At 37.0% G+C, this 20,521-nt stretch overlaps 1 protein-coding gene across 2 annotated transcripts; it reads right to left on the bottom strand.

Annotated features, from left to right (window-relative positions):
* Positions 1-1,908: 1,908 nt before the first annotated feature.
* On the bottom strand, positions 1,909-8,885 carry CFAP161 (cilia and flagella associated protein 161). Of its 2 annotated transcripts, XM_067305426.1 has the most exons (7): positions 8,814-8,885; positions 8,550-8,639; positions 8,120-8,358; positions 6,741-6,825; positions 4,894-5,052; positions 3,645-3,718; positions 1,909-2,680 (listed from the first exon to the last, which is right to left on the bottom strand). In XM_067305426.1, the coding sequence occupies exons 1-7, from the start codon at positions 8,874-8,876 to the stop codon at positions 2,470-2,472; spliced, it is 921 nt and encodes a 306-aa protein (XP_067161527.1). In that variant the 5' UTR covers positions 8,877-8,885; the 3' UTR covers positions 1,909-2,469. The 2 variants fall into 2 exon arrangements, with proteins under 2 accessions (XP_067161527.1, XP_067161528.1); XM_067305427.1 differs by lacking the exon at positions 6,741-6,825 and having other exon boundaries at positions 8,149-8,358.
* Between the last annotated feature and the right edge of the window lie 11,636 nt (positions 8,886-20,521).

Genomic DNA, 20,521 nt, shown 5'->3' with positions numbered 1-20,521 from the left:
ATTAATAAATATTCCAGTTAATTTTGTTTAAGAAATTGATTGTATGCAATGTTACATATTTTTCTATCTACCTTTGTTACTTAACTTAGTTTTATTTTCCAGAAACAGGATAAAGTATTAATCACATTTCCTGGTCCAGAATTCAAGGCTGATCTAATATGGTTAGCTTTTGTGGCATTGTATTGGGGATTCATTTGGATTTAAACATTTCAGGCTATTTTACATATGGGGCAATAATTGTTCTCCTTAGAAAAACTGGTGCCATCTTGTGGACAATATTAAGAACTGCCAAAAAACATATTTTAAAAGAAAAACCGGTTAACAGATCAATATCTGTATTTAACATCATGAATCAACTGAATTATAGACATGTATTATGTGCCATAAGAAGCTATGCACAAATCTGAAATCATAGAACTGTATTACTTAAGAAGGAAAATGGATAATGGAATTAGGAGTTGTTTATACAGTCCTGTTTATTTTCCAAAAGCAAAATAACCCAGCATTTTTCCAACAATCCTGTTTATTTCCCTCAATTGTAGAATGATCAAAAAAACACCCGAGAGGCTCCAAGCCACGTTTAAGCAGCACCTGTCTCTTTCTGCACTCGTTTAGGTACCTGTTCATCTCTGGTTTTGTTCTAAGACTGTACAAAACTTGTTTTGCTTCTCTCCCCCCACACCCACACATACACGCAAACACTCCTATGCGCACCATTAGCCAGCCAAGCTCCCTGCCCACACAGTTCTCATTCCTGCATGAATCCACATGAAGCTTTGTTTCAGCAGTGGTTTTGGTTTAAGGCCTCTTCTTGCTTCTTACAATTAACCTAATGGCTGTTAAATTTGCTGGATTCCAAATAGCATAACCCCATCAATAACACATCTATCAAAGCTCACACACTGAGAGCGTGACTCAAAAATTGTCTTCTGTGATTCCTCCACAGTAAAGCTGTGTCTCATAGAACTGTAATCTGTCTCCTGCTCTGAGACCCTACAGGCCAAGTACTAGTTACATCATTCTGCAGCCTGCTGAATTCATTTATATTCAGTAAAGGCAAATACTTTTAAAGTCTTGCCAGCGGGTTTGAAACAGGTAGTCTATCTGGGACAGAGTTTGAAGTCATCAAATGTTTGGATCAGTCCCTTCCTTTGTGAAAGTTTAGTATTTTTGTTTCAGTAAAACTTAAAAAGTTTTGTTTGACCTTTATAAACATTTAAGATCTTTGAAATCCTTTGTGAGAATGGAGATTTGTGTAGTATTTTACTTAGAAATTCCCTTACTTAACTTGATGTGCACAAACAGCCTGCTGTTCCTTTACAGTGATGATACAGTAAGAAATGGAACAGAGATAGGTGCAATTTTACTAAAGGAATATAATAGAATGCTATACCTCAAGAATATTCCTTGTGATGCAGTTTCAGCTTCCATATTAAGACAGGTAGCTCTATAAAGTAATGGTATCTGTTTTTCCTGTCTTTGTGTCTCATGCTTGACTGATTTTGGTGTTTAAGAAAATGCAAGTTCCAGCTGAAACTATTCCCATGCTTGGGCCATTTATAATAATTTTCTTTCCTGTGGATTCTCTGGTCTCTAACTAGGTATGAACATGGACTACAATCTTTTCCTTATTGGACAAACTTACAGGGTCTCTCATTCCTCTTCTACCTTGGCATGCATTTTCATGAAACTTGTAGGAGCTTTGTTTTCTTTGAGAATTCTACCTTGCTGTCAAACTTGGTTGAAACTATTATGGATTGAAAAATTCTGAGGGTGGGAGGCAAACGGAGCATGGTTATGCAAGCTTTGTGACTATGGAAAAGGTTGTCAAAAGTTCTTAGTCTACATCACCTTGGTCAAGTGTATGGAGTACTTAGCACTTAAAAGTTTAGAACACATGGACAAAGGTAAAGAAACTCAATTTATACCTTTATTTTAATTCTCATGAATCTGAAGCCAATTTTGAAATATTGAGACCTCACTTGTGATTTTTTAATTGGTAACATTGTGCTAGATATATCATGGAGCAAGCTCAACAACCAGCGTTCTCTCAGATGACCTATAAATGTCAAAGTATCCCATGACAGCTGGCATGATTCTGCTTTTTAGTGTACACTCATGCTTTTAAAAAAGGAGATATGGGTTTAGTTTTGGAAGAATTGGCTAAATACCTCTGAAGGCCAGTAATTTATTGCAAATATATTAGATTTACTGGATTCTGACATCTTTTGGCATCAGTGAACGTGAGAAAGGGAAAATGAGCCCTTCTTGATTCATGGATTTTTGAGATTGTGCATGATTCATCTAATTTTATTAGACAATTTCTGCCCACTATACAACCCTAATGAGTTAATGAGATTATGTTATATTACTAAGGGTAGACTTTCATTTCTGTTTTTAAAATAAACATCTCTAGAATTAAAATTAAACAGAAAAAACAGGAATCAATCTCATCAACCTTTGTAGGTTCTAATCTGAGATTTTTATATTCTGTGTCTCTTCATGAAACTCATTCTTCTCTCTGATCCCCCCTGAGAGAGGGTCGGGTCTATCAATCATAGTACTTTCCTCATCACTGGGATTTCCTGTAACTATTACCCAGTAATTCTTATCTTCTTCAGCTTTATGGGAGTTCAGATAGGTGTGACAAACTACTTCATATTCCATCCCAAAATAAGATCTGTAAAGTCAAAAAAAGAAAAGGGGAGGGGGGAGAATGAATATACACAAAAATTCAGCAAGTCTGCATTATCTGCAAGTCACTCAAGGTTTTCTCATGCTTGTTTTTCTCCATGCTTTGTTCAGAGACATCACCATGCACTTTCAAATATCAGACCCTTAACAGAAACACTCACAACGACATCCCACTTTATTTCTTATTAAGAATTTAGAAATTTGAAATCAAAGGAAATGCTGCCTTTCTAGATCCAAAGCCAAAGAAGCCCTATTGGCATAAGGCACTGATACACTGACTCAGTATGTGCAAGTTGAATAGATTCTATGCATCCTTTTAGGTCACTACTCTTTCTGACTGAGGAAAATTGTGCCTACTTAACCATTTCAACTTTAATCTACCAGACCTTGTTTCAGCCTCAAATACCTGATACAAATTCTCAATGGAATCTTGCTCAGAATTTAATGGGAAGCAATTGGTATATTCCATAACAATGCTTAGTCAACTCTAATTCAACGTGTGTATATTAACTTGAATTGTTGGTATAACTTTAGTTTATTGTGAGATTCATGTGGACAAAAGCAGCATACAGTTTTGTGCACTATGTTTTTATTTAGTTCTCTTACTCATTACACTTCTTAGCATCCTATTTTGTCTTCAAGAAATAATTTTAATTGCTCAAGATATTCAAAGAGAGAATGATCAAGAAAACAGGGAAGGCTGGAAACATGATGTGACATGAATTATAAAGAAAAAATATGAATGAAACCGAGCTGATTATCTGCATGATCAAGATGGCACACACTACAGTCCGATAATAAAATGGGGGAAAGGAAAATGTGCATTCTGCCTTCTTTTTCATTTCCTCAGTGTGTGCCTAAAGCAACCATCTTGTTTCTTAGAGTAATTCTTGATGTATTGAGTTGGCACATCATTATGCACATCCCCATCCATTATAAATTATTCTTACCGTATCCAAAAGTTCCTTGGAACAGCCAAGCTCCGATTAGTATGGCAATGAGTAATAATAATGTTAGAGTTTGCCTGGGGGGGAAAAAAAACAAACAAGAAAAGCTATGTGACAGACATTAAGTGCAATGTTAACTATTTTTACTCAAATTAAATGCTTTTATTTACTACATAATAATATTTACTACATAATCAGCAGCCTTAATGTAAGTCTGCACTCCTCTTTATTGCTCTGAGACTGCTGTGCATTGATAGTGTGGTATTTTACATCTTTTCGGTTCTCAACAAAACTGTCCTAACAGCTCAGACTAGGAAATGCTTAGCCCTCTGATCAGACACGTTCTCCTGTCCAATGCATTCCATTCTACTCCCTTGTGCTGGGCACTAGAAGGAGGGGAGAAAAAAAATAAAAAAATAAAATCAATCAAGCAGTGAAGAGTCTTTCCAGTGGCCTGTGCCATCAAGGTTGTTTCTCTTACACAGGATATTTGCCAGATGAGAGATCCAGATGGTTTTGTGACACAGTCTAGAACTTTATATTTTACAAATTTACAATTTTTAAGTATAACAGAATTAATCTTTAGTAACCCCATTTACTACCACTGTGAACAAAAAATATTGTCTTTGACAACTACCTAATTTTGAATGTGTATATTAGCTGGTTCATTTATATGAGTCACAATTCAAGGTTGTAGAGGAACAGTTATAACTGTGATATTTTGCTATGCACACAGCACTACAGAGAGCCTAGCAGCAATGTAGAACAGGAAAATACTACATCTGTTTAATGTATTTACAAAAGGTTAAAAAAAACCCACCACATTTGAAAAAGCAGCCACTTATTCCAGTGCCTTGATTTTTTTTAAGAGTTTTAAATTTAATTTAAAGAAGTCTTAAGCAATCACAGTGCCTATCAGTGCAAATGAAATTCTGAGTGCTCAGAAGTCCTGAAATTCATATTCCAGGTGCTGTATCCTCAAAACATGTGACGTCCAAAGTAAATGTCCACCTTTGAAAATTCTGGTCAGAAAAACTGAGCATCAATGGCAAAATGAGCACCAGAACCCAACAGGTGTATATCCAGATTCCCTATTTAAACAGATTATTCCTTCACTCTCCTCCTTCCTAAAATTACAATTCAGATTTTACATAGAGAAAGATGTGAATAAAATGGACACAAGTTTCCTTTAAAGAGTCAGTCTGTGGTTTTAATTAAATCCTCATAACATTTTCTAGTTTTAATTTCTTACAGGAACTGGAAATCCTTCATATTCAAGACGCAGCTGTGGATCCAGGAATGCTGCATGCCAGCGAGTCAAATAGGAAAGTTCATCTGTCAAAAATACTTGCTGAAGGTAAGATTTTTTAGCGAATCTCAGAAATGATTTATGGTCACTTGCTAGATATAACTGTAAACAGAAACATTAAGGAAAGTATAAGTATAAACAATATAGGTGATTAAAAAAATTTCAGCACAAAAAATTGTCTCTTTGCTTGTGAAAAATCAATCTGTCGAAATCAAGTTATACATTCAAAAATTCTAACTTAGATTTCATATGGTTGATAAACTCATGAAGTAGCTTTTCCTCAAACTAAGCCAGTGAATCCTAATTTATAATTGAATTTACATTCCAAAGATTTGCTCTCATCAAAGTAGCTGATGAGAGGGAAAATTTTATCATACTTGTGGTGATTTATTCCAAGTGCGTACACAACATGCAATATCTTCTTTTCTTCTAACTTATGAAGAGAAACAAAGTTAACATTTAACAGAAATCTGCTACCTCTGAACGATAAAATAAGATGTTATTTCATACAGAGAATATAGCTTTTTCTTCACAAGAAATGACATCTTGTCATTTTGGATTCATTTAAAGTTTTAAAAATCTCTCTTCCTGTAATGACGGATTTTTTTAGTGTTTGATGAGATATTTTTAATTTCCTTTCTTTTTTTCTTTTCTTCTTTCTTTTTTTTTTTTTCCTTCAATCTCCCTTTTCCCATCATTTTGCTGATAGCCCTCTTGGCTTGTACACCTGATCTTAGGGAAGTTGCATAAACTTTCTAAATAGGTTTTGCTTATCATGAAAGGTCAGGACAAAAATCCCCACTGCTTTAAGCTATTTAATGATAAGACAGGATTATGATTTGGATGTATGTTTATCTTGAATAGAGACAACTAAATAAAGGAACAATGCACAAAAAATAGTTTTTATCATTTTAAGGTGCTTGTGCCTTGTTATGCTACCAAGAATAAGGCAGCTTTTGTATGTTAGATACACGGGTAATATAATATACATATTTTACAAGCATTCGTAATGCAGTTGAATATATGTAAATAAATGAAAATAACAGTATGTAAATAAGGAATATATAGCAGGAGGGAAGGGTGGCCAAGGCTATAAAAAGTGAAATTCAGTATTTTAGACTAAAGGGCAAAATACATTAAATAGTTTTCAAATTGTTTTCTATAAGGGAATTCCCAACGGGAATTTATAACATTAAAGAATGGTATAAAAAGGGAAGTTAAACTGGGCCAAATACCTGGCCTTCAGCCACTTCATTTATTATCACTTCTCTTCCTCATTTTTGTCTCCCTCGGTTACTCTTTCTTCCCTATCTTTCCTCACGTTTACTTCTTCATACTGTTTCTTCAGTGAGGAGGATGAACTACATTAAGATCAATATTAGGATCTGTTTTCAAACAGATTACATCTGTTTTCAAAATCCAGGGCAGAGACCAACAAAGCATGTTTGAAGTCTTTTTTAGCAGGTTTCTGAGTTAAGATCACTTTCATTCAGCCCCTTTCTATTAGGGGCTGATGAGTTAAAAGCAGAAGGCCTAGCAGCACTAAGAAATTCTTCTTTGTTGCAGGTTTATAGCATTAATGTTATTACCATCAAGAGGGGGAAAAAAAAAAAAAAAGCTTTTTCAGCGAAGCTGCCACAGCATTACCCCAGAATAATTTTAAGTATGATCCTGAATCTGTTCTGTGAAGTTAAGATGTTGAACCACCATACAAATGGTTAGATAAATGGTAACTCAATGCATCCCCTCAGTATATGTTACCATTTACATTTACAACTTTATTGACTTACCATTTTATCAGAAAACCCCCCTGTTGCCCCAAGACCAAATTTTTGCCCAAATCTAATGGGTTCACCCATTGCACCTCCATCAACACTGTTAGAATAAAAAAAAGAAAAAAAGAGAAATTCAAATATATCACTTTACAGATCATTTTTGTGTCTAGGTCTATAATTAGGTCTTGTGACACCACTTCGTATTAAGTTTACTTTTTAAAATAGATAAAGTATGTTAACTGAAAAGATGTTTCATAGGTAACTTACCGGTTAAAATGTTTAACAAAATAGAAATTCAGACTGTATTGATTACTTTTTAAGATGCATTCATTAACATACAGGCTGGAAAAATAACATCCAATGGAAAATTGTTTGGAATTCGGCACTGAGTCGCCCTGAAAAAACATACTTAATACATGCATCTGAAAAATCACAGACTAAAAGGAGAACAGTGATTCCCTGTAACTTAATGTATGTTGTTATTAATATATGTAATGGATATTTAGTAATTTGGTTCCTTACATGAACGTGAATGCTGGTACATGCCTACTTCCAGAATGATTTCTGCATTTTATATTAAAGAATCACCAAATTATGTGCCAGTCTGCTCTGGGTATATTCAGAGTCAAAACCTGTGTAGCTGAGGAATTGTGTAGTCAATGAGAGACTTCATGGCATTTTGGCTGCAGTTCTACAAAGCCTAAATTGTGCTCTTGGCATCAAAATTCTTTATTAGGGCTAACAGTGTTTTGCTGAATCAGGGTCAGCTTGTACTCTTCAGCACTGTTATTATTGTTAAATATATGCATTCACGTAGAGCTTTCTGTCATTGAGCAAGACCCTGTTATTCTGGTTTTGCTACCCAAACAGCTGGAATTAAAGGTGTCTTTCAGAGAGATATGCTGTTTGGTTTTTTAGGACAGCAGAAGCACTGTACACTTCATGTACAGCAAAAGCAATGATACCAATTTTTGTTTCAGAGTCCTTATTTGCAGGAGTCAAACATATTTAAATATTTAAGGAATTATGGGAACTACATATTTAAGGAATATTTAAGTAGTCCTCATATCTAAGTGATATTTGGACATGTTTTGTTTCTACAGCTGAAATATAACTGTATTAAAAACAGCCGCAGAGCTTACCAAAAGATACAGTGAACTGTATTCTGCTTTCACACCAGCTCTGTACTGATGTCATTGCAACTTCCTTGGAGTTACGCACAGTAATATGCAGAAGAGAACCAGGCTTAATGCATAACTCGGGTTAAAGAATCGGTCTTCAACAGATTAATCTCACTCAAAATCTTTTGTATATTAGCAAACTCCATATTTCTCAAAATAAGGTATTGAAATCTAACATAATAATTAAGCACAACTCCAAATAAGGTACCAAACCTTAAGATACAAAAAGTATTTCGACCAACAGGGTCCATGGTTTTGACTGCACTAACTCCACAGGGAGCTTGCAGAGATTCAGCCGAGAACATGGCGATCTCATCGAGATCAACGGCCAGCGCCAGCTTGCCGCACACTCCGGGGTAATTCTCCATCGAGGATTTCTTGTTATCGGGGCTCAGAAGCATCACAGTGTCCCCAAAATGCACAAATCCATCCTTAGGCAGGGACAGCTTCACCTAATTTAAAATATACGTAATTTCATATAGAATTATTTGAATATATCTATTAATATAGAATTATTTGAACTTTGAATCAGAAGTAGCTGAGTATATAAAATGCTAAACCACAGCGTTGGTGATGCATAAAGAACACCAATAAACCGCTGTGCAGCCACACCGAACTGTCAGCAGCTTCTTTATGAAGTTACCTTCCTTAAGAGATTATCTTGAAGTTTCCTGGACTTCTGTATTAAAAGTTCTCCGCGCTCCCTCCTTCGCCGAAAGTCCTCCAGGAGCTCCTGCTCGCGGACGAGAGGGGGTAGACGTGTTAGCCAGCGCCGGCAAGGTCAGGTTTGCCCTGAGTTCAGACACCGAGGGGAAGGGCCGTGAGGGGGGCGGGAGGGGAGGGGAGGAAAGGGGAGACTCGGCTCGGATCGCCTCGGCTGCCCAGGCCGGCCGGGGCCGGCGCCCACCTCCGCCAGCGCCGCGTCCTCGCTCCAGTTGCCGACGCGCACCCCGGGGCTGTAGGCGGCCATCGCCGCGGGCCCCACGCGCCGAGGCCGCCCAGAGTTGACCGTCGCCACGGAGACCGCTCTAGCTGGCGATTGGACGCTGCCGCTGCAGCGCCCACCAATGAGCATGGCCCAACCATGGCGCCCGCCGCGCGCCCCGAGGGCGGGGGAGGGCGGCGGGCGCCATGGCCTGCTCGGCAGTGTTGCGAGGGGAAAACGGCAATAAGTGTCGAAACACGCTCAGAAAAGCGACCGCCCCCCTCCCGGCGTGGGGTTACTAGGCCCAGGGCGGCTGGAAGGCACACGGGCAGGCAGGAGCAAGCTGCCTAGATTTGCAGCCTCTGGGGAGCGCCTGCCAAAGTGGCGACTAGCAGAGACAGGCCACTGCGAGTAAATAAATAGATAAATCCCACATTCGCTTGGGCTGGCTTGTATTTTTGCCTGGTCTGACAGAAGCTGAAGGCAGGAGGTGGCGGGAGGCATGTGGGGGCCTGTCACCCCCTCGCCTTGGTCTGGGGGTTGTTGATCAGCCACCTGAACGCCGGCATTGTGGTAGGTGCAGATGAGCACCACACCACAGCGCTTGTGATACTCTCTCCGTTGTGAGGTGGTATAATTGCACAAAAGGAAGATGCTGAACTTCAAGAATTTGAGTCAAAATGTGCTGACTTTAAATCCAGTGTTCTTTAATCGTGAATGAATGGTAGGACTGATTTAAGTAGTCTTAGGGTGAGGCTTTACGTCGAGGAGGTGCATGAACTTAACATTTCAAATGAGTTCGTGATAGTAACGCTACAATATTGGTAAATAGGGTGAATATGTGAGGGGAATGCTTTGATTACAAATATTTTAGTTAGTGATTATTTTAGTTTTGAAGTTTGACAAGATAGGCTAAGTGAATATGCTATACATTTACTTTTTAGATAGTCTAAGCCAGTGATTTTCAATGATGGTGTAGATCCTTGTACAGAACATTTAATCCCTTTATCTTGTTTATCTTGTAAGCTTAATATCGTAAGCAGGTTTCGCAAGCTGGACAATTTAAAAGCTTAAAATGTTTTTTATATGAGCAGTTGGGCAACATGTTATCATCAGCTAGAGTTTTGACAACAATCTGACATGAAAGCTGGCTGTTTTGTTTTTATGCCAAAAGTTATTACGCAAAAAGCTATTCAGCATAACCCAAAGCCTTAGAAGACAAAATAAAATCCATTTTTGTTCAGATAGCTCCACTCTGTGGCCAGTTCGGGTAAATGAAATTTTCCTGTGTTAGAAGAGATGCTGAAGTCTGAGCATCCCATTTCTCAATTGTTTAATATAAATAGGCCAGAAACGCCATTTATCTTGCCCCAATACCAAAAGCCAGCAAATTTTGAAAGTATCAGGTGTGATTTGAAGTCTGAAGTGTTTGCATTCAACGAGCTTTAATTAATTTTCTATGTTACTAGTACTTTCTACTTAGCACTTAAACCAGCCAGATAAACAACTTAAACTAACTCATGCTCATGTTTTTCAAAGAACTACAGATTTAATTAGGTTGACTTGTTAATACTTTGTAATACTTTATATGCTTGTATGCAAATGCTAATGTGGATTTATCACACTTTGGTTACAACTGCATAATATATTAGAGCTTTAAAGATTTACTTATCTGAATATGCACTTTCTAAGTAGTTTCAAATCTTCTTGATTTTTTTATTTCAAAATGAAGCCACTTTTTAATAAATATTCACTAACAAATCATCGTTATAAAAGTATATGTTATCCTGGGCCATATTATTAAGAAGAACACATGCACCCTGTATATGTAGCTAATATGTAGAATATGCAGTATTCTTCCATAGTTTTTGGAGCCTGCTGCACTGTCTTTTGGATCACTCTGTACTTAGTTACTTATATATTCTGATGCAAATATTACATATAAAGAAGTGTTTATACCCAAGATTTATTTATTTACAGAAATTTCCCCATGCATCTCCTAGTAGGACTATGCAGTGACTATCCTTGTCACTTGGAAGGCTTTCATTTCATTTTCATTTTGCATAGTAGCCCCTGAACAAACAAAAACAAAAGCTTTTTATAGATATGTGTTTGTAAATGCATATTTATATCTTTATTGCAGAAATTATTACAGGCATATTCAAATCAGCTCAGTTTCTTTCTGATCTGATAAAATCTACATTTACTCTTAACAAGTATTTGTATTACTAAATGTTATGAACAAAAGCTGTATTTGTGAAGGAACTGGTGAAGGTTTTGTCTGCTAACTTATGCCAGCATACAAATTGACCAGGTTTAAAGATGCATGTTGATTATTGGAAACATGAATATTTCCCTATTTTTATTTCAGCCTTTGTTAAATAAAAGTACAGTCATCATTTTTAGTGTACCTGAGAGGATAGAACACATTGTATCATGGTAAAGAAGCAACACCTGACTCTTCCCCTGCTGTTCAGAGTCACAGTTCTTTTCCCTTTTCTTTCTTTTTTTTTTTCTCTCCCTTTTATTCCTTTTATGATAAAAGAGAACAAGATGGTTGAGAAGAACCAAAATAGCATATAGAGCTGTCTGTAGTATGTCTAGGCCATTAGCTTACATAGAAGGCTGGACTAGTTAGGCTTTTAATTGCCTTACGATTCAGTAACATGAGATATAGCATCTTTTAAATACTTTTAATATATAGATGTGTTGGTATGTGTCAGTAGTACAAATTATCACAGTTTAGCCCTCTAAATAACTCATTTGACAGAAGGGGCAAGGTCTGAATGCATATGAACAAGAATAAATCCAAGAACAAGTTAAGCCATCTTTACTTAGAAGGAATTGGCAAGAGCATCAAGTGGGCCTGTGAGCTCCTCTGTTCATAAAACTCCTTATTTCATGGTGAAAAACACAATTTTTACTTGCAGGGCTGTTTAGCAGTTTATGAAATTCTATTCATACTGAAAAAAATGCCAAAACTGTGTTTAATCATATACATTTTGATAAAAATATTTTTAATACCTGCCTTTACTGCCTTGGGAGAGTATCTGCCTTTTTTTCCTGTTTTGTTTTGTTTTTCCCTTCGAAAAAAAATTATTAATGCACCAAATTTGATTAACAATATAGAATAAATAATACTGCACAGAAGTAAAACATGTTCTGCAGGACCATTTATCTCCTTTCATTTTACTATTCCACACTAGCATTATTCTGACGCATGCTATAAATCAGAGCATAGCTATCATTTTTCTTTGCTGTTATTAGTCTTCTGGCTATTAAAATGATTAATCTGATTTTTAATAGTGTAACTACACTTTCTGATTCTGACCTATTCCCCAAGCACTCATCTGTTCACAGCACAAAAAGAATTAAGTAGTTTAAGTGATAAGATTTAAGTATTTAAGTAGTAAGATTTAAGTATTGCTGTTCTGCCAGACACTTGCACTGATGTTTCCCATTTTGGTTGTGAATTTTGATGCAGAGTTTTCCTGCTCGTTTCCGAGGAGCAAGCAACCTCTTCATGGTATAGTAATTTCTGAAATGCATTACATAGACCTCAGTCTACCTCTTATAAGAAGGTGTTGCAAGATGCTCATGTGCTGTATTGGCAGTATGTTGATGCAGGTACACAAGTGTAAATTTTTCCACTATAGATCTAGCTGAAGACATGCATTGCATTGATTGCTCGTGTGGTGCTTTATAACCTGAAGATGCTGCTAGAGAGAGAAGAAAGAAAGACAAAACCATTTCCAACGTGTGTAAGGCTGCCAAATGTTTACCAGTTAAAGTATGGGTAGAGTTATCCAGATCTCCACAGTATTTTCATTCTGACTGGCCTGTAATTTAGACCTGTAAAAATCGCGTCCTTTTGAGAAATTATTTTAAAATGGAATATTTTCTCTTCAGATTGAGCTATTTCATTATGACTAGCCATCCTAGCTATTTAAAGTTTTTCACCTCTTTGGCTGAATCTTATTCAGAAAGTGGGCTTGAAAAACCACTTGAGCTCTGAATCTCTCAGAAAAATGTTGTGATTTCAGGAGCAGTAACTTACAAAAAGAATATGGAAATATTAAAGTATGCCTACAAGGACCAGCGCTGTGTTCTGCAGAGAGACTGGTATTAACTCTGAAAAAGCTAGCCTGGCTAATGCAAACAGAATACTTTCATCAGCGTGGGCCAAAGAGCTTTGATGAGGACTTCTGCCCAAGCAAAAACATCTCTTAACAAAGCTATGCTGCTTCTTATGTTCTATTGTTTATCTCTGCGCAGCACTGTACCCTGTGTATGTCTACCCTCAAGCAATTTAAAAATTCTTACTTTTCAAGCTGTGCAGGATTTGTCCAAGACATCATTAGCAGAACAACGAGACTGGCCATATTCTTAGGTAGGTGTAAAGTTTATATTTAATTTGTAGCCTTTAATGTATGTGGTTTGATCTCGAGCAGCTCGTTTTAAGCACTGTTTGCCAGGGCTCTACTGAAAGGGACGTTTGTGAAGTGATGTTCCACCCTACTTAAATATATTGAGTACATTGCACTTACTGAACTACAAAGTCCTGTCATCACCCACAGTCACTGAGACAAAATCGTTGCGTGTGAGGCGTGGTCCTATTTTTAAAGGCTGGAAATCAGGTCATTGTCTCTTTTGTTTACTGATCTGTTTAAACTTTGGTTTCCATGAATACTCATGCTTGAGATTTTGAAATTTGCTTTTTTGTTAGCATTTTTTTGCATATAAAAAGCAATAGCATGAACGTCAGCAGAAAGAATGTCCTAAACTCCGTGATTTTAGCTCACTTCAATTTTGACTTTTGGGGTTTGTTCAAACATACAGTCATGTGAATGTGAACTATTACTCTTGAAACTGAAAAACAACATTTTTGCATGACCTCTTGTGAACCCAGACTGTTCTGTTTCTTCCCACTTTAGTGCTAACAATAGATACTGCTTAGGGTTGCCTTTGCTTCCCTGTTTAGTCTTGCCTACAGCATGATCTTTATCTTCTGTTATGAATTGCCTCTGTGCATGAATCTTTGCAGCACTGTGTTGCTTCTCACTGTTTGGTTCTTACATCTCTGCGATGATAATGTTAAGCTAGAAAACAATCTATTCCTTTAGCTTTCCATAGCGGAAATATCTGCCTCACTCTGGAAGCAATGACATTTACAAATAGCGCTGGAGGTGCATGTCAGTACATCTCCAAACCTTTGCTAAATTTTCTTGTTAGAAATGGGCCGCCTTCTTCTGGGCCCGCATCAGAAGTTTACTTGTGGTAGTCAAGGTTTAGAGATAAAGAAATGTTTTAGTGATCAAAATACTTCAATTCAGTTCAAATGAATCTATATGTTACATAAAGCGAGCTATTAAAAATAAAAGGAACAGAAACTGACCTGTATATTTATACCACAAAACATGAATTAGTTAAATATTTCTGGCATAACAAAAAGGAACATGATGAGAATCTTTTGTCCTAAGGGGAAAAGAACATGTGTATTGTAATTGTTTTTAAAATTTTCTGCCACCATTCCACTATTTATGGTTTTGATTTGGATGACCTTACTCTGGCAGTGTATTTATGTCAGACATCGCAGGCTACAGAAAATATTTTATATGTCTGAAGACTCTGGCAACTGCTCTAATTTGAGACTTTGGATATTTCCGTATTTCTGTGTCACTACTGATTAGTAAATTAGCATTTCTCAGTTGGTAGCTTTTCTCTGAACTGTGTGAGAGAAATGGCATGTCATTATAGTGTCGAGCACTCAAGGAACAGAGAGAGCATAAATAAAGTGATAAATTTGCTATACACAAATGTTAAAATGATCCTTGCAATGTACAATGCATTTGCTAGTCCAAAATGAAAAGCTAGAACAGGAACACACCAGCTGCTCCTGCGGACTGACCAAAATCCTGCAATTACTGCACAAGAGAAAGAAAAAAAATCCTTTTGGAAGGAAGCGTGAAGGAAAGCCCCCTTTCTGACACCTGGACGTCTTGCTACAGAAAGGTATGGATCATTCGTTCCTTGAATGCTGGTTCTGGGCAGAAATAACTTTCTTGGTGAAATAACTTCTGAAGTATTGATGCGAGTCCTCCTGTTTGCTCTGTTCAGTGTGATGGACTGATACAGAGCGAGCCAGTTTCCTCCCAGGTTTTACACCTGCAAAAAGGAGAGCTGCGCAGAAGCAAGGGTGAGGGCCGGTGGGAAGGGAGGCAGGATGGATATCTGCCTGGGGGAAGAGTATTCAGTGCTTTCATGCAAGAGAGCGCTGCTATTACTGGTTTGTGTGTGTGCTGTACGTATGGAAAACTGGGCAGCTTCCACAAGGGGGTGTCTATACTCCCTTCTTAGCAAAAGGAGCTGCTGAAAGCACTGCTGAGTTGTATTTCATTATATACAGAGAACTTTTGACTACGGTTCCCTCTGGCATAAAATCTGCTTAAAATGTGTTATTTGTGTTCATCAGGCAAATGACAGTGCAGCTTTCCCTCCTCCTGCAACAATGTCCCCGGCAGCACAAGGTATTTTTAATAACACATACAGAACTAATTAGAAGGTAGGGATATGTTTTTAAGATCACTGGGCCATATGCACTGTCATTATTTAAACTTCCAGGAACCTACCTAGGAGGAGGCAGATATATAAAAGAATGTACAGAGTCATCCTGATCTGTACGATCTGTTCATGTCTGATGTGGTTCCTAAGATAATTTGTTGTTTGATCTTGGTAGGAATTACTGAGGAGTAAGTAATAATAAATAAATACAACAATTTAAAGTGGTTTTTTTTTAAGCTCTAACTCTTTAGCTAGTGCTTTCACATGGAAAGTGAAAGCCTGATTATCTTTGAGCAACCTTGAACAATAGTAGCTATAGGAAACAAGAAATGAAAGGTAGAACAAAATTAGTGGTACAAAAACTAATGGGCTATATCCAATAAAAGAAAAAGGTGACAGATTTAGTTCTTATTGCAGGATACTCTGCTGATGTCAGTGAACTTATATTTGCGTAAGATGATAATCATATAAGGCTATGCATTTAGCTCCATTTTACATAGTCTTTTGACATAAAGAACTGTTCTCTGTCTTACAGGTGTCGTGTGGGGATGTAAGCCTCTATGGAGAACAATCACTACATCTACAAACTACTTTTTATTCTCGGTCGATCTTGGTAGTAGTCTTTGGCAAAACTTAAAGCAGCTGTGTTTTCTTATAGAAGACTCATTAGTATCACCTTATAGTGATTTTCCATGATGTAGCAGGGTAAGTGCATGATTCAGTAGAGTCAAATTTGAGATAAAAAATTTCTGAATAGAAATAGTCTTGCAAGAATGCAAATATGCTGTTAGGGCAACACTGCAAGCTTTTATGTCAATAAAGTATTAGTGAATGCATAAGATAAGAAACACCAAAGAACTGGTTAAATTAGCAAAGAAGTTTTAAGCAGTGGTCTTGGCCGTTTGCATGTTGTATAACTTTGGAAAACAGGATATATTCAAAGAGGAGAAGGGTGAATTAACCTTGGGAGACAAGCTGGATCTGGACACTGACTGTAAGGAGAGAGAAGAGTTTGACTTTTAGTGCCTGGATGGAGGAATAAGTGGCATTCTTCTGATTCTTTCAAACTCAGGGCATGAAGAAAGAAAGAATCAAATCTGACCATGTGGTTCTGGTTGATAAGGAATGCAACAGCATTATCAACACAGAGAAGGAAGCTCTGGAATAATTTTCTTTTTTTTTCCCCTCCTCTTTCCTTTTCTTCCATTGTTCTGCTCCTCTCAAATTCCATTTTATTTACTTCTTGCTACCACTGAAGTTGTTTTCTTTACTCATTTTGTTTCTTTTTCCAAATTCCCATATTTCATAGAATCACTTGAAGCTACTTAGTCCCTAAAGAGTTCATAGGCACTTCAGATGGAACTCTACTGTTACATGTATTTTTGCTGATATGAGTTCCAGGTACTTACTGAGCATAATACATATTGCTGTTACTTTTATTCATTACTTTTGTAACCACTGCCCTCTTTTCCTTTCCTCTTGTGCTTATTTGTTATGCCCTGTCTAAAATTTAGACCACAATAAATTTGAAGAAGGACAGTGCATTAACCTGTTCCGAAAGGTATCTTGAAAGTCCTGTGGTTCCTTACATGCCTTTTATAAATTTATCTCATGTGGGAGTGCATTTATTTATACCATTATTTTTGTAGCTTGTGTCCTCTGCTGGCTGTATCTCACATAGAATGAAGTATGAAAGTGACCAAGAGCAACAATGTATTGTGTAATTTAGGAGTGGCCTTTTGCAAGTTTACCCATGGTTGGGTAAAGTTTGGCTAGGTTTTTTTCTTAACAAGATTACATACTTTCCTACTTTCAGTAAAAGTTTTTCTAATAAACAGCCTGCACTGACTTATAATTTTATAAGCTATTTTTCCCCCCCAAAAAAGTTTTTGAAGTCTTGCCAAGAAAAAAAACACTAAGAAGAAAGCAAACAAACTGAATTAATATGTATGTTAAAGAAGAAATGATCACAACGTAGAGTGTGCCTGATTCTTCTTTCTGTGTGTAATTAGGAAATGCAAAACCTTGACCTGTGAAAGAAAGTGTTAGGAATACACCTGGCCATTGTTAACTTCTAATGTGAGCTGATCAAAGTACTGAGCTTCAGTCTGTAAAATCATGAAAGATGTTTCTGTTCCTATCAGCAGAAAAATATTCTGGAAGCATCTGTTAGTTCTCAAAAGTTTTTGCATGTCCTATTTCATGTTATTGGGAATCCTGCACAATTCTAATTAAACTTGGAAAGCTGGTGGACATCTTTGTTGCTTTAATAACTTTTGATGCTCCTGTAAAAGGTTTATATTTGTATGCCAGCTTAGCAAGCTTGATTTACCACTAAGAGTCACTGTTCTCATTATTTCACATATCCTGGCATGGACCAGTCACTGGTATGATTTATTCCTCTGTTATCCTCTCTACAGTTGGTGAAGTGGTAATCCTGGCAAGGCCATCTGCAGTCCTGTGGAAGCTAGTATTGCTGAACTTCCTGAAACCTTTTCAAAGACAAATGTGTCAAAAATAAACTGGAAGATTTGTCTTCATACAGTAAAAAAGAAGATATTTAACTACTGTATCTTTTTCACTTAAATGGCAGATAAACCCAATAATAACAATCTGCTTATAGTGTACAGCTGTGTTTTTCTCAAAGCACACTCGAGATTAACTAGTGGAACCTCAATGTCTCTAGAAGGCAGCTAGTTGTGTCTCTACCTTACAGGTGGAGAATTTGAAGTAGAGTGAGCAGCTACCTGATTGAAGTTCACTATAAATTTTTCTTCCAGTGTAGTTCATAATTGCTTAATGATTTAACCTAGGCATTTCAGTATAAGACGGCTAAGTGGTAACTGGAGCTGTCGTTTTTTGTGTTATAGCTCGAGCAGCACAGCTTATATGCTTATGCCAGTCATTAGTGCAAAAAGAAAAACAGGCAATTTGGAAACACTGGAATTAAAAAACATCATTCTTACAGTCAGGTCTGCTGCCCAGCCTGTTGACCATGGTTTTTTCATGCTTATGGCTCAAGGAAGCTTGCTGGTAATAGGTGCAATCTCACAGTGGTCTTATTGTTCTTTTCAGCAACATGTTTTTCTGTCTTCCTGCATTGTCCTAATCCTCAGCTCTTGGCAGAGTAGTATCTTGAATAATATATTTGTGTATTTTCTGAACAGTGTACTGAGGTGCGTTTTTGACCTTAGCTGTCTAGACGGCACAAAGGTCTAGAGACAAAGCGGGGATTGGCAGCAATGACAGAGATGTTGTACAAGACATGAAGGGTGAAGACAGGAAATTTGGAAAGGGAAGATGAAACCTGTAAATCAGACTCAAAGAGGGGATGAAATATGATGAATGTCGGGCAAAGCAAATGATATTTCCAGCAATATTGTGGATACACTGGAGAACAAGGCAAGGATTTAAGGAAGGAAGTGGAGGCAGTGAGACAGAAAAAAAGAAAATGATTTTTCTCTATGTGGTAAAGAACAAATAATGCCTTGATGCTTTTTTATGAAAGCAGATGTTCCAAAACACTCTAGCCCTTGGAAATTGATTCGTGCTGCAGGTTACACTGATTATTCCTAGAGATTTGCTGAGGTAGGAATAGAAAAAAAATTTTTAGTGCCAGTCAGTTCTGCAAATGAGTGTTATAGAACCACGATGTAGTTAATGTCAAATGTGTCATCATAGTTTAGTCACTGAAAGGAATTTAGGATGGATGCCTGTTTTCTCAGTGAATAAAATGCCATTTCACCCTAATTAGACACCTTTTTACTGAGGACAGTGGTTAAATTATATTAACAATACCTCCTCCTTCAATATTGTGACAAAGAGAATAGAACACAGAAATTCTACACCAAAAAAAGAGAAGTAGCCATCTGCAGTGGTTTTAATTCTTTGTCGTATGATCAAATGAAAAACAAGTTCAGCTGAGTAGCTAGCAGTGCAGATATTCAACATGCTATTGTCTTCAATGGATAACTGATAGGTTTGTTTGGCAATGGTTCTGGGCAAATATTTCCCACCGTTGTTAAATACCAGGGCAGCTCCTGGTGGGAGCTCTAATACAGAGAAAACTCTGTGACTGTGAGTATTTTTACTCTGTCTTTTAGACCTACTGTAAGTTTATGAAGCATCGGTGGTTGCACAGTCTCACATCTGTTTGCATTAACTTTGGCCACGTGGAGGTTGGCAAGGTGGGTAATGAAACAGGTCTGAGGTATGTGGAAGTTTTTGTTTCATATCTCAAATCAGTGTGATGTGGTAACACTATATTTACAATAAAAAAGTAAGCCATCCCTCCAACTTTTCCTCCCTCCAAAGTGATAACTCATTCATTGCATTCAATGACTCTTCGAAACTGCAGCAATGCATAATCTACATGTTACAGTTTCTGTTGTGTGTAATGTTTTAAATGAGACGTATCAGATTTTGTGAAAGCACAAAGTCTTAGACTCTATTGACGTAGTCAATGAGTTCACATGCAATGAAACAATCCTTGCCAAATGAGAAGTGAGCATATATACCTTTTAAATCTTGCAAATTTATGGAATACATATTTGTTTCTGGCCTCCAAAAAGCAGAACTGAACTAGTTCTTGTGCTTTCTATATGCACTTTTCAGTTCTTTCATTAACCTGTATATCTACTGACACTGAATTCACATTACTGTTATGTTAATTCAATTTTTATATAGATTCTTGTACTCGAGAGTATAGCATCTTGAGCCTTTTCTTGTTGTGAACAAAGATTTCATTTGTAAGGAGTCATCCTGTGAGAAAATAGTAGATCTGAATATTCAGGAAAGTAAAAACAAAATAGAAGACATGCAGACTCTGAATTATATTAAGCCCTTGTTTTTCTAATTAAACTTTCACTTGGAATGTCAAAATTGTGTATTCTCAAAGTTACAGAGGAAGGGAGTATAAATAATTTTTTAGCTATTTTTTTAGTTACTTTAAAAATGCTGACATTAATGACTCTTTGTTAAGCATGTGCACTATCAGACTAAGAGTTTCAAAACCCGTGATCTTGTTTAGTTTTGGTAAAACTTCTGCAAGTCACTGAGCTTTCCCTGGAGTAATTCGCTAACAGGCCTCTCCATTTTGCAGATCATTTTACTCCAGAATTGTTTAGCAT

The sequence above is a fragment of the Apteryx mantelli genome, chromosome 15 (genome assembly GCF_036417845.1).
Source record: "Apteryx mantelli isolate bAptMan1 chromosome 15, bAptMan1.hap1, whole genome shotgun sequence".
Classification (NCBI taxonomy): Eukaryota; Metazoa; Chordata; class Aves; order Apterygiformes; family Apterygidae; genus Apteryx; species Apteryx mantelli.
The sequence above is the reverse complement of the archived record's forward strand: the minus strand, read 5'-3'. Positions and strand labels throughout refer to the sequence as shown.

Coding starts and splice junctions, on each gene's coding strand:
- CFAP161 (XM_067305426.1), bottom strand. CDS start 8,876: ATGGCCGCCTACAGCCCCGGGGTGCGCGTCGGCAACTGGAGCGAGGAC. Junction 8,640..8,813: donor AGGACGCGGCGCTGGCGGAG/GTGGGCGCCGGC, acceptor GTCCGCGAGCAG/GAGCTCCTGGAGGACTTTCG. Junction 2,681..3,644: donor CCAAGGAACTTTTGGATACG/GTAAGAATAATT, acceptor TTGACTTTACAG/ATCTTATTTTGGGATGGAAT.